The 11,788-nt window shown below is 39.6% G+C and overlaps 1 protein-coding gene and 1 long non-coding RNA gene across 2 annotated transcripts; both read right to left on the reverse strand.

The window, feature by feature from the left end:
- Positions 1-1,742: 1,742 nt before the first annotated feature.
- On the reverse strand, positions 1,743-2,504 carry LOC133890331 (uncharacterized). The gene has a single exon (XM_062330736.1). It carries the CDS (start codon positions 2,502-2,504, stop codon positions 1,743-1,745), a length of 762 nt encoding a protein of 253 aa, XP_062186720.1.
- Positions 2,505-7,126: 4,622 nt separating this feature from the next.
- LOC133891066 (uncharacterized) lies at positions 7,127-7,801 on the reverse strand. Its single transcript, XR_009904143.1, has 2 exons — positions 7,548-7,801; positions 7,127-7,426 (listed from the first exon to the last, which is right to left on the reverse strand). It is a non-coding gene; the product is annotated as an uncharacterized LOC133891066 (long non-coding RNA).
- Between the last annotated feature and the right edge of the window lie 3,987 nt (positions 7,802-11,788).

Genomic DNA, 11,788 nt, shown 5'->3' on the forward strand with positions numbered 1-11,788 from the left:
TTTAAGAAATTCAATGCACTTAATGACATTCATGCTACCTTTGTTTCTAATTATGAACAATTATTGAGCAAATTCAATTTGCTAAACAAGGAGCATGATGAGCTTAAGGCTAAATTTGAGTGCATTGAATCTCAAACTAAGGTCCAGTTGAAGCAATCTACTTCTCTATTTAACTTTAATCCTAAGGTATATGCTTCTACTTCTTGTGATGATTTAATTGCTTTATCTAGCTCACCATTGTGCAATGAGATTTGTGTTGAGAATGTTGTTGTAGAGTCATCTAACAACCACATTGCACAAGAGAATGATGAGCTTAAGCAAGAAGTGGAGAAGCTCAAGAAGGACTTGACGAGTTTGAAGGGCAAATGACATGTCCAACCTTCTCAAGATAATCGTGCTTTCATGGTGAAGAAGCTTGCGGAGGGGTCCACCGTGACATGCTTCAAATGCCATCAAGAAGACCACAAGTTCTTTCTATGGAAACAAGTAAAGAAGGAGACCAATGAGAAGAAGAAGATGACGAATCTCTCCAACAAGACCTCCAACATCTAGACCAAGTCCAACTACTAGATCAAGACCAAGAACAACCACTATAAGCTCAAGAAAAAGGACAATGACAAGGTAGTTGTACACATTGTTGGGAGAAAGGATTGGAGCTGGAACCAACCCATTTGGGTGCCTAAGGAAGTCATCACCAAGATGAAGGGGCCCCAATTGGTTTGGGTTCTAAAGAAGACTTGAAGCCCGAAGTGGCTATAGGGATTTGGAGACTTAGCTCACAAGATGAAGTGAAGGTTCAAGCAAAAAAAGTCAAGTATACAAGTTTAGGCGCTTTGATGAAAATCATGATCATCGTATATCTAAATCCCCATCCAAAGGTAAAAGAGGTAAATGTTAGCTAGACTTATGTTTATGCATTTTATTTTTTGCTTCTAGCTCATTTGCCTCATCTAGGATTACATATGCTTATTTCAATTTATTGTAATGCCTAGTGTAGGTTTTCATATGGTAGGTTACTTGTGTTTATCTCTAACCCATGCGCAACCTATATGGTTTATTAGTTGTAGAGGATAAATCTCTATTGTTATCAATAACAAGTGCATATGATCCAATCTACAGGATAAATCTCTATTGTTATCAATAACAAGTGCATATATATCTCACAAATATTCAACACTTGTATGCACACATTTAGGGGGAATATATCCTATATGTTGTGATTTTGAGACTAACATATGTTTCTAGTGATATCTTTTGTAGTCTCATAGAGCAATCAACATGTCCCCGGAGGTATGCAATGCTTAAATACTTCAATTGGTATCATTGTCAAATCTTTTATTCATTTAAGCTACCCCATGCATAATATAGCTTAAACTGTCTATCTTGACATATTGTCTAGTTTTGCATATGTTTATTTCTCATTGTATGTATACACACATATAGAGAGAGTTTAGACTATACTAGTAAGGTACCTGTGCGTTGCTACGGTATATATATTTCGAACGTGTGTTTTATTATTTCAATAGCATGAAAGAAAATAAGAATAATGTGATTAAAATAGTATATCATTCATAGATTACATAGGCATAGAAACAAATAAATTGTTTTGTGTGGAACATGATATGTATTTACGAGGTGAGGACTTCTTTGTTGACAATATTCTTGATTAGTGTGCAGGTTGAATCTACTCTAGCATTATTTCTTGATGCGGAAAGTATTTTGATATTTCTCCTAGCAGTTGCTCACGACAGGGCGACATAGAGCTGACCATGGGAGAAAACTGGATTAGGTAGATAGATTCCAACATGCGGGACAGTTTGTCCTTGTGCTTTGTTGATGGTCATTGCGAAGCTCACTCTGATAGGAAATTGATTCCTATTAAACTTAAAGGGGAACATTTCGTCATCAGATGGGCACAAAGGTATCCTTGGTAGGAATACTCTTTTTCCAGCATGTTGGCCTAACGCAATTTTTGCATCGACAATGTTCCTTTGAAATGCTGGGACTATCAACCTTGTCCCATTACACAAACCATTAGCTAGATCTAGATTTCTGAGCAAAATCACAGGGCAATTGACCTTTAGCTTGAGGATGTGCGGTGGTAGTCCAATTGGGGTTAGAGAATTCAAGAATTTAGGAGGGTAGTAGTTGTTAGGATCATCAACTGCAAGGTCATAACTGTGATAGACCATCTCATCACCAGGAAAGCGTTCGATAAGCCTCATGTTTATGTCATCGACGTTCTCATATCTTGTTGTCAAAATAGCATGAGATGTGATGTAGTCTGAATTGGACATGTGTGTTGCTAACATGGGAAAGACTCTATCAATAAGATCATCAATGTCAGATTCTGCACCAGTGTAAGGCACACATATCTCCTTGGGTACCTTTACATTGTCATCTTTCACGGTTTCTTCAGTGCCATTCCCGATATGCAGCAGATAGTTAGAAAACCATGGATCTGATTGAGCCCTCATATTACGAACAAGCCTCAGCTTTTGCATGTTTTCCCATAGGTAAGATCTGCGTAATGTTGCATTTATTATTTGTGCTCTTGTTCCCTTTCGCACAACTGGATGGATCTGCCTGAAGTCGCCTCAAAAAACTATCGTCTTTCCTCCAAATGGTAGATCAGGCTTTTCCATGATGTCTCTTAAGCTCTTATCAAGTGCCTCAATTGCCTGCCTTTTTGTCATAGAGACCTCATACCATAATATAAGTGAAGCCATTCGAAGAAGTTTCGCGGTCTCACTTTGTGTCATAAAGTTACACACTCCTCCTTCTTGTATGCTAAGTGATATCTTAAATCTTGAGTGTGCAGTCCTGCCACCAGGCAGGATGGAGGCAGCAACACCAGACGTCGCGGTAGCAATAGCTATCTTTCCCTCACTATGGACTTTCGCCAGCAAAGCTTTGTATAGGAATGTCTTTCTGGTCCCTCCAGGACCATCAACAAAGAATGCAGTTCCATTACCGCTGTCAACATATGATAATATTTTGTCATAAGCATACCGTTGTTCACGATTGAGAGATGACACGGCCGAGGCAAATTCATGGTCTACCTCTATAGATCTCTCTTCGAATATTTCCCTTACCTCTCCAGACATGGTGTCATGCTCCTCTTCGATCTCAGGAAGAGGGAGTGATAATATGTCCTTACCCATTGACTGTAGCATATTTCTAATATCCAACAGAACCATTTGTTCAACTACATGTGAGTTCATTTGGTCTCGTCGGAAGTCATCGGACATTGCCTCTAGGTGATTGTTCCATATCCCACGGACATTGTTGGGTTCGCAGAAAACCAATATTGTGGCAAACAGCCTTCGAAGAGATGATGGCATATGGAATATTTTAGCCTCTATTAGGCAATCATCGATGTTATTGTCTGACTCAATAAGATATCTTTTTTCGGCAGCTTCTCGGAAGGTAGGGTAGACAACACCATCAAATGTCCTTAGATTTTCATATGAAGTAACACCTGCCACATGGTTTAGTAGTACCCTTAGATAGTATCTTTCTCTCTCTGCAGGATGCGCTGAGATGATCCTTCCAACCTGTGTGCATTGTTTTCTCTTCTTCCATTTCTTTAATGTAGGGTTCCAAACTGTATTTTCTGGGAATTCCCTATATAGTATGCTTCGTGCCCACGGGAACTCACAATTCGCCTTAAAATACCCAGTTAAAATGGTCTCAGAGGCACCTTGTTGGTCCAAAACCTAACGAACATCCGCGTTATCCCTGTAGGACACGAGATGCATGCCAGGGAGATGAAGTTGCAGCTGGAGCACCCGGGGGGGGGGGGAGATCCCACTAAGATCGAAGGCAAAGATTCTCCACAATGCCTCCTGTGGGGCTACCCATCTAGCATCCCTGTAATCATCGATCTCATTAATCTCATGATTGTCATCGGCATCATTGATAGAAACAGATGCCCTATCATGACCCTTGTAGATGTATTTGTAAAGGTACTTGACAGCCTTAATGCTTGAGCAAACCTCGGCGTTGATGTGGCAGTCATACCTCCTTAGTAGCTTAGGATTATATGGAAAAACCCATCTGTTGTCCAAGACATGCCCTCTTACATGTACCTTCTGCCCATCATCCCGTCTTCTGTAGATGGGGTAAGAGTTCTTGCCTTGGAGAGTTGTGTTAGTATACTGGCATGGATAATAGCTCTTGCATGTGTGATTTTGATTCTTCATACATACATTACCAGGATTTAATGAACCACAGGGACCATGCATCATGTGTCTGACAACCATTTCATGAAGCTCAGGATACCTTTCCTTGGTTGGAAGCTCTGTGGAAATGACAATGTTGTACTGTTCTGGACATGTAAGCTTATAGCCTGACTTCATGATAAGGAGGAAGTGTACATGCGGTAGACCCCTTTTTTGGAACTTGATGACATGGACATGCGCTGCAACAACACCAAGGATGTGATTATGGAAGAGATGAAACTTGAGATCATCTAATTTGGCTCTAAATACTCGCACAACAAGATCAGGACGGTCTTGTGGTGTCTGGCCAGGTTCAAGCTCCCTAAGTAGTTCTTCCCAGTTAGGTTTGCAAGTCATGGTGAGGAAGATGTCTGGTTTACCGTACTTCTGCACCAAGGCCATAGCATTCATGTATCGTCGTCTCATATCCCTCGGACCACCAATAAATAACGCTGGAAGGACCCATCTTTTGCCCATTGCACTCGCTCAATTCCCCTGCAGATACACTATCCACTAAGCCCTGGTAAAGATCTGCACGTATTCTTGATTGGTTGTGCAGAATATAGTTCAGTCGCGATGTTTCAAGCTTTATATAGGTATCAACTGCAAATTGCTGGAATAGACGCTTCCCATGCAAGATGGTGTTGAACATTCCACGGCACATCTGGAACTTGTAGTAATAATATTCGCGTATCGTGACGCACAATGTGCTATTAGTGTCTATCAAGAAAAGAGTAGACATGATCAGTAAATTAGTAGAAGATTGATAAGTACCATGAGAAAATGGATGTAATAATGCAACTATATATCACTTAACTAACCTGGGTTGTCAGGATTTATGGACTGAGACCTTCATATATGTCTAATATCAACACCTTGTTTTGGTATCTCTGGATGCCAACCGAGCTCCTCGCTTGGGAAAAGGAGAGGATATGACAAAGGGTCATAGCACCCATGATGAGGTCTGATTGAATACTATGTGTCATTATTAGCAAAGAGAGTTACACTGCGATCAAAATGCTTGTGCAACTCGCTCCCCTTGACCCACACAGCAGCCACCTCTGATGTTAATGGCCTGTTATATACTCTCTGGTCCAGTTTGTATTCAATGTTTAGCACAATACGATATTCGTCTATGTCTTCAACTTGTCCTAGGCTCCTGAATGTTTCAAAGTAGGGGTTGTCTCTTAGGATGCCCACCAAACTTCTAATGACACTCCTATCTCTTGCTCTATATGTTTCATCTCGGGCGCGTTGAAAACGATGTGATAAGGAAGGATCGTCATCATAGAAGTATAGTTGCAAATGGCTCGGGTCATCATCTCGTTGTCCGAATGAGTGTATATTGTGGTACATTTGTCCATGAGATTTAAATGTGTACACTCCATCTCTTGCATTTGCGAGTTCCTTGTCATAATCACAATAGAGTGTGGTGAACGAGAAATGACCATTGAAAAATCTAATACTGTCCTGAAAATGTTGTGATTCAGGATCCCCACTTGTGTACAGCAGTCGAAGCTCTTCAGGTGGTTCTGGCATCTCCAGTTTGACTTTCCCATCCTTGCAACAAAATCCCAATAACTCATATTCAAACCTCCTCGCACCACAATGGTGACAGTCTGGCTGAGGTTTCAACATATGAGTGCTATCTGGTAGGTTCTGATAGATAGCTTTTGTTGTATCAATATTGTTGGAGCCAACCACAGAGCCATTTGTTGCATCGGTAATATTTGTACCCACAACACAATTTGCACGGGGAGTGCTTCATCTTGCCATGTTTCGTTGGTTCTGTTTATCTCGCCTTGCATGCCTCTGCTCAAGCGTCATATTTGCATAACGTTGCCTAGCACAAGCCCGTCTGCTTGCAACTTGATCGGGCGTCATGCTTGCGCGACGTGCTCTATCACGTTGTTGCCTTGTTTTGCACGGTCCACTGTCCTCCAACGAGTGTTTGTTTGTTCTGACTGTGTTTGTCGTTACTGCTCCAGTGTAGTAATGGCTGGATTTGCCATGAAATCAAGGTTATGTTTCCCACATATTCAAAGGTATATAATGTTTCGTTAATCAAATTACATGAAAGGTTATTTAAGCTAGTAGTATTACTACAATTCATACATAAGCTTGTACCATTAGAGCCTTCGCCTCGTAATAGCCCCTCTGATGTGAGGGTACTTTGGGTAGGAATAAAAATGAGGATGGTAGTCGATGTGTCCCATCTTCATCGTTTGATGAACTATCACAAGAAGCATAGGATGGTTCTTGAATAGAAATTCCAGAAGAGCTATGTAGCATATAGTTGTTGCGAGACCTATTTCTTGTACGGTGTCCATCTATAACTATAAAAAAATTAAAATGAGAGTAGCACATATGTTTTTATTATATTAGTTTAACGTTGTAGCATGGGCTATATAGCTAACATTACAATTAGTCGTGTTAAAATGCATACCTTCTTTTCCTTTTCTTCTTGATTGGTTTCGGTCTTCCGACATTTTGGCAATTTGTTGGTAATGTGATATATACCCTAAAATATGAATATATTATTTGACAATTTAATAGTTTAGAAAATAAGGCATATACGTATCTTACAGTGTTAGATTCATTAGGCTATAAACAGAAAATATTAAATTACATACTTCTGTTTTTTTTTGCACATAGTTCTGCTTAATTGTTTATTTAGGTATGGCATATTAAAGAGTAAGTTATGCATCGAGAATTTCCACATACTTTGGACCATCTCAACATACTTTGGACCATCTCAAAGCACTTTTTAATTTTAGTCCCAAATACACATCCATTGAGAAGTAGTCTAGAAATAAGATATATTACAGACATATAAAAACACCATAATGACAAGACACAATTACAAACGTATAGGATATATTACAGACATAAAAACTCCATAATGAGAAAGGTAGTAGGATATATTATAGACATAAAAACACCATAATGAGAAAGGTAGCTGCCAGTATCCATTGGTATAATTACTTAAACAACACAAACATCACAATGAAACTAAAAACTTGATAACCGATAGACACATTAACATGTGTGAATAATGTCTAGCTATAGTAGTCTTCTAAGAACTGTTAGTACTTGTAGCCATCACACTCAAACCACGGTTGCTAGGTACGCCCATCTATTCTCAAGAAATCTGTTAATAAAACGGAGATCCATAGATCCTGTGATCACCGATCCTCGCACGCCTGCATGTCCGAATAGGATTGTTTCAATTAATATTTGACGAAACTGTATATATTTCTTAATTTCTTAGTGAGAATATTTGTGCATGTATTGACTTTTCTTGATGGTGTTAGAAATACTCACTCTGCAGTGCACGTGTAGCGCAATGACTTGGGTTGAATTTAAAAGTTGTATGCTCTGAAGTCTCCAAGCACCCTGATTTGAAAATTTGTTGTTAATGAAGTAACTCAACAAGTATAATGGTTAAGTATGCCTTGGTTAATAAGAAACCAATTACCGTGACTCCTGTTATTTTGAAGCATAGTTAACAGGACTATGTCATTGTTAGCATTAGCTAATGACCAGCTACGCGCATGTCGGGTCAAATGGTGGGACCAAACCCCAAGGAAGATGAAAACGGGATCATTATAAGGAATAAGACAAGGCTAGTTGCACAAGGCTTCACTCAAATTGAAGGTCTGAACTTTGGTGAGACTTATGCCCCCGTTGCTAGATTAGAGTCAATTCATATATTATTCCCTTTTGCTACTCACTATGACTTCAAAATTTATCAAGTGGACGTGAAGAGCGCAATTCATAATGGACCCATCATGGAATTAGTATTTGTTGAACAACCTCCCGGGTTCGAGGATTCCAAATTCCCATCTCATGTATATAAACTCCATAAGACACTTTATGGACTTAAACAAGCTCCTAGAGCATAGTATGAGTGCCTTAAGGATTTTCTAGTTAAGAATGGCTTTGAAATTGGGAAATTTGATAGTACTGTCTTTACTAAGAAGCTTGATAATTATTTATTTGTGTGCCAAATATATGTCGATAACATTATATTTGGTTCTACTAACAAGTATTTTAGTGATGAGTTTAGTAAAAAGATGACCGAGAGGTTCGAGATGTCGCTGATGGGAGAGTTGAAGTTTTTTCTAGGATGTCAAACCAAGTACATCAACGATATGCTCAAGAGATTTGACATGGAGAATGCCAAGCCTATTCGTACTCCCATGCAAGCATTTGGCCATCTCGACCTCAACAATGATGGTAAACCCGTGGATCAAAAGGTATACCATTCCATGATAGGCTCATTGCTTTATCTTTGTGTATCTAGGCTCGATATTATGCTTTGTGTGTGTATGTGTGCAATATTTCAAGCCGCTTCAAAAGAATGTCATTTAGTGGCCATTAAGAGAATTCTTCTATATCTAGTTCATACTCCCAACTTAGGGCTTTGGTATCCCAAAGGTTCGAGTTAATCTCATTGGATATTCCGATGCAGATTATGCAAGTTGCAAAGTGGATAGGAAGAGCATCTCGGGTACATGTCAATTCTTGGGTAGGTCTCAAGTGTCATGGTCTTCCAAGAAACAAAACTCTGTAGCCCTATCCACTGCCAAAGCGGAATATATTTTCACGGGTAGTTGTTGCGCACAATTGCTTTGGATGAGGCAAACTTTGAAAGATTATGGAATTCATATGAACAAAGTGCCTCTTTTATGTGACAATGAAAGAGCAATCAAGATAGCCAACAACCCCATCCAATATTCCAGAACCAAGCACATAGATATCTGACACCACTTCCTTCATGATCACTCCACAAAGGGAGACATAGACATACAACACGTAAGGACGGAAAAATAGTTAGTGGATATTTTCACCAAGCCCCTAGATGAGTATAGGTTTTGTGAGTTGAGAAATGAGCTAAATATCCTAGATTCTTGAAACGTGGCTTGACTCATTGCATACAATGTTTGCATATTTGCCAATGTATTTGAACTAATATGGTGAACATATATTGGCAACGTGTTGTTCTCTCAATGAGCATACATAAACCACATGACGTGAATAAATTGATATTTTTGCAAATAAGTAACTCTTGGATGACTTATATGCAAAATATGAATCTTGTGCTAAGGGACCTCATTCTAAATGAATCTTGGTCCTAGTACTAAGATTGGATTCATACAAGACCAATCTCAAGGTCAATTCACCATTATTGGTTCCATTTGTATTTTTGACCGCTTGTCAGATTTATTGGTTCATTATCGTACCAATATATCCATTTTGATCTTCGGATCGTGCTGATTCGCTTGTGATAATAGCTTTGTATGATTGTATGTTTGCTGATCACAAGTGAAGAAACATCTAAAGTGTTCGAATGATCATCATCGCTAAAAATCCATCGGAATCTCAAGTTTCAATTCCTTCAAAAGCCTCTGTTTTGCTGAAAATTTGCACATATCAGAATATTCAGTGTCTCAGACTAGAACATCCGATCAGTTAAAATTCCTAGAACCCTCCCTTGAAAAACCAGCATATCAGAACTTCCGATTTGTACATCGGAACTTCTGATCTTTGGTTTTCCTGGAAATTTCTGCATATCGAAACTTCCGATGTGTGAAGATAACAACACCATTTTACCCTCAGTGAAACATTTTCCTCCTCACTCTATCACTTTCAATGTTGCCCCTCACTTGTCTCGCAACTCCACTGGTGACCGGACCCTCCGACTCATTGGAATCTCCGATTCTTCCTTCAATTTGGGTCCTCCCTCGGCCGAAGACTCTGATCCCTCTCCGAATTGTCGTTCTTCTTTGGTATTTGCTCTCCCTCAAGGTATCCTCATCCCCATCTAGGGTTCTTTAAAAATCTTAGTTATCTTATGAATCCCTTCATGGAAGTACAGCATGTGCTCCTTAGATGATTGGATCTATACTCATATCTCATAGATGTTGGCAAATTTCTTAGAAATCTTGATTTTGGTGCTAGGTTGTGAAAATCGGAACTTCTGATATATCTAGTCAGAACTTTCGATGTTCATGTTCTTTTTTAGCACCTAAGTCTAGGTTTAATTCAATCTTCTTCCAACTTGTTCCAAGTCTTTGCTCATATCCTATCTATCCCAGGATCAGTGATAGAAGGTGGACACGTCTATGAGAGGAGGACCAAAGCTAGAACCGATTCTTCTTTGGCAGAAAGCTTAAGACAAGGAAGGCACAACAGAAAGCAGACAGCTAACAGGGGAACTCATCCAAATCCTTCTTTGCCCGTTCTTGAGCAAAGCGCTCAAACTGCTTATGTTGGTGTAGGTGGCTCTTTACCACCTAGAAGAGGTAGCAGCTCTAGTGCTCAGCCAGATATTGAAGAAGATGTTGAGATGGAGGAGAAAGAAGAAATTGGACCTCTGAGGAGCCATGTGCCTGACAGAGCCAATAATTTTCCAAGGCACTGCAATAACTACAAGGGAAAATCTGCTATTGTCAAGAAGCATAAGAATCAAATCCTTTTGAGTATGACAGGTTCTCCACTGACAGTCGGTTCTGGACTCTTTTTTAGCAAGATTACTATGAGTCTGTGATTCTTCCTTTGAAGTATCCTACATCTCGCATGCAGTGGGTTGATTGGAATTACATGAAAGCCCAGGATGATGATATCTTTAATGAAGTGATAGCAACATATGATTTTCATAATTTGAAATCTATCATGGCTTTTTAACATCCTTGATGTGAAGAAGTGATTGCTCAGTTCTATACAACATATTATGTTGACAAAGATGCTTCAAGAATAATTCATTGGATGACCCATGGTATTTTTTTCAACATCAAATATTCAGCTTTTGCTAGCCTTTTGGGCTTCACTGCAGATGATCGTCGCAACACTGAGAAAATCCATAATAGAAATGTTATGGAAACAGAAGAGATGGAGTTCATGTATGATGTGGATGGAGAATATAAGCTTGGAAAAATGATTGGTCTTCGTCCCTTCTATGCCTATCTTAATAGGATGTTCAGGAAGGTCATTGCTCCCAAGGATAGAGATGCAAGAGTGTTCTTTCCTATTCTAGAAACTTGCTTGCTAAGATGAAGGAGAACACCAAGTTTGATGTGTTCAACTTCATTTGAGAGGAGATTCGCTTTACCTCCATTGGCCCTAAGAGAGGATGTGGATATGCGCCCTATATCATGTTCATGATTGAAAATGTCACAAATCTCTCTTTACAAAAGGAGCTAAAACATGCAAGACTGCAAATAAGGTTGACTAGGCGTGTTCGGTCCTCTACTAGAGCAGAGTCACCACCAGCTAAGGCTTCTTCTTCTTCTTCCTCCTCCACCCTTAGGATCCTAAAATCCATCTTTTGCTTGTGCAAGAGTACTTGAGGGTTCAAAAAGAGAGGGCTGCTAGAAAGAACCTCACTAAGAGAGTCAAGGAGATCCACATGCACCTGGATATTTAGCCACCTTGCTCTCCCGATGGTTCTGAGGTTGAGGACAGTGATGAGGACATGATAGAAGATCCTTTCAATACAATTCCTACTCCTGCTCCTGTTTCTGACTCCGATGGAGATGAAGATGACAATGAGGAGGATAGCG

The sequence above is a fragment of the Phragmites australis genome, chromosome 14, assembly GCF_958298935.1.
Source record: "Phragmites australis chromosome 14, lpPhrAust1.1, whole genome shotgun sequence".
Classification (NCBI taxonomy): Eukaryota; Viridiplantae; Streptophyta; class Magnoliopsida; order Poales; family Poaceae; genus Phragmites; species Phragmites australis.

Bases quoted from the DNA above. Each gene is read 5' to 3' on its own strand.
- LOC133890331 (XM_062330736.1), bottom strand. From the start codon at position 2,504: ATGCAAAAGCTGAGGCTTGTTCGTAATATGAGGGCTCAATCAGATCCA.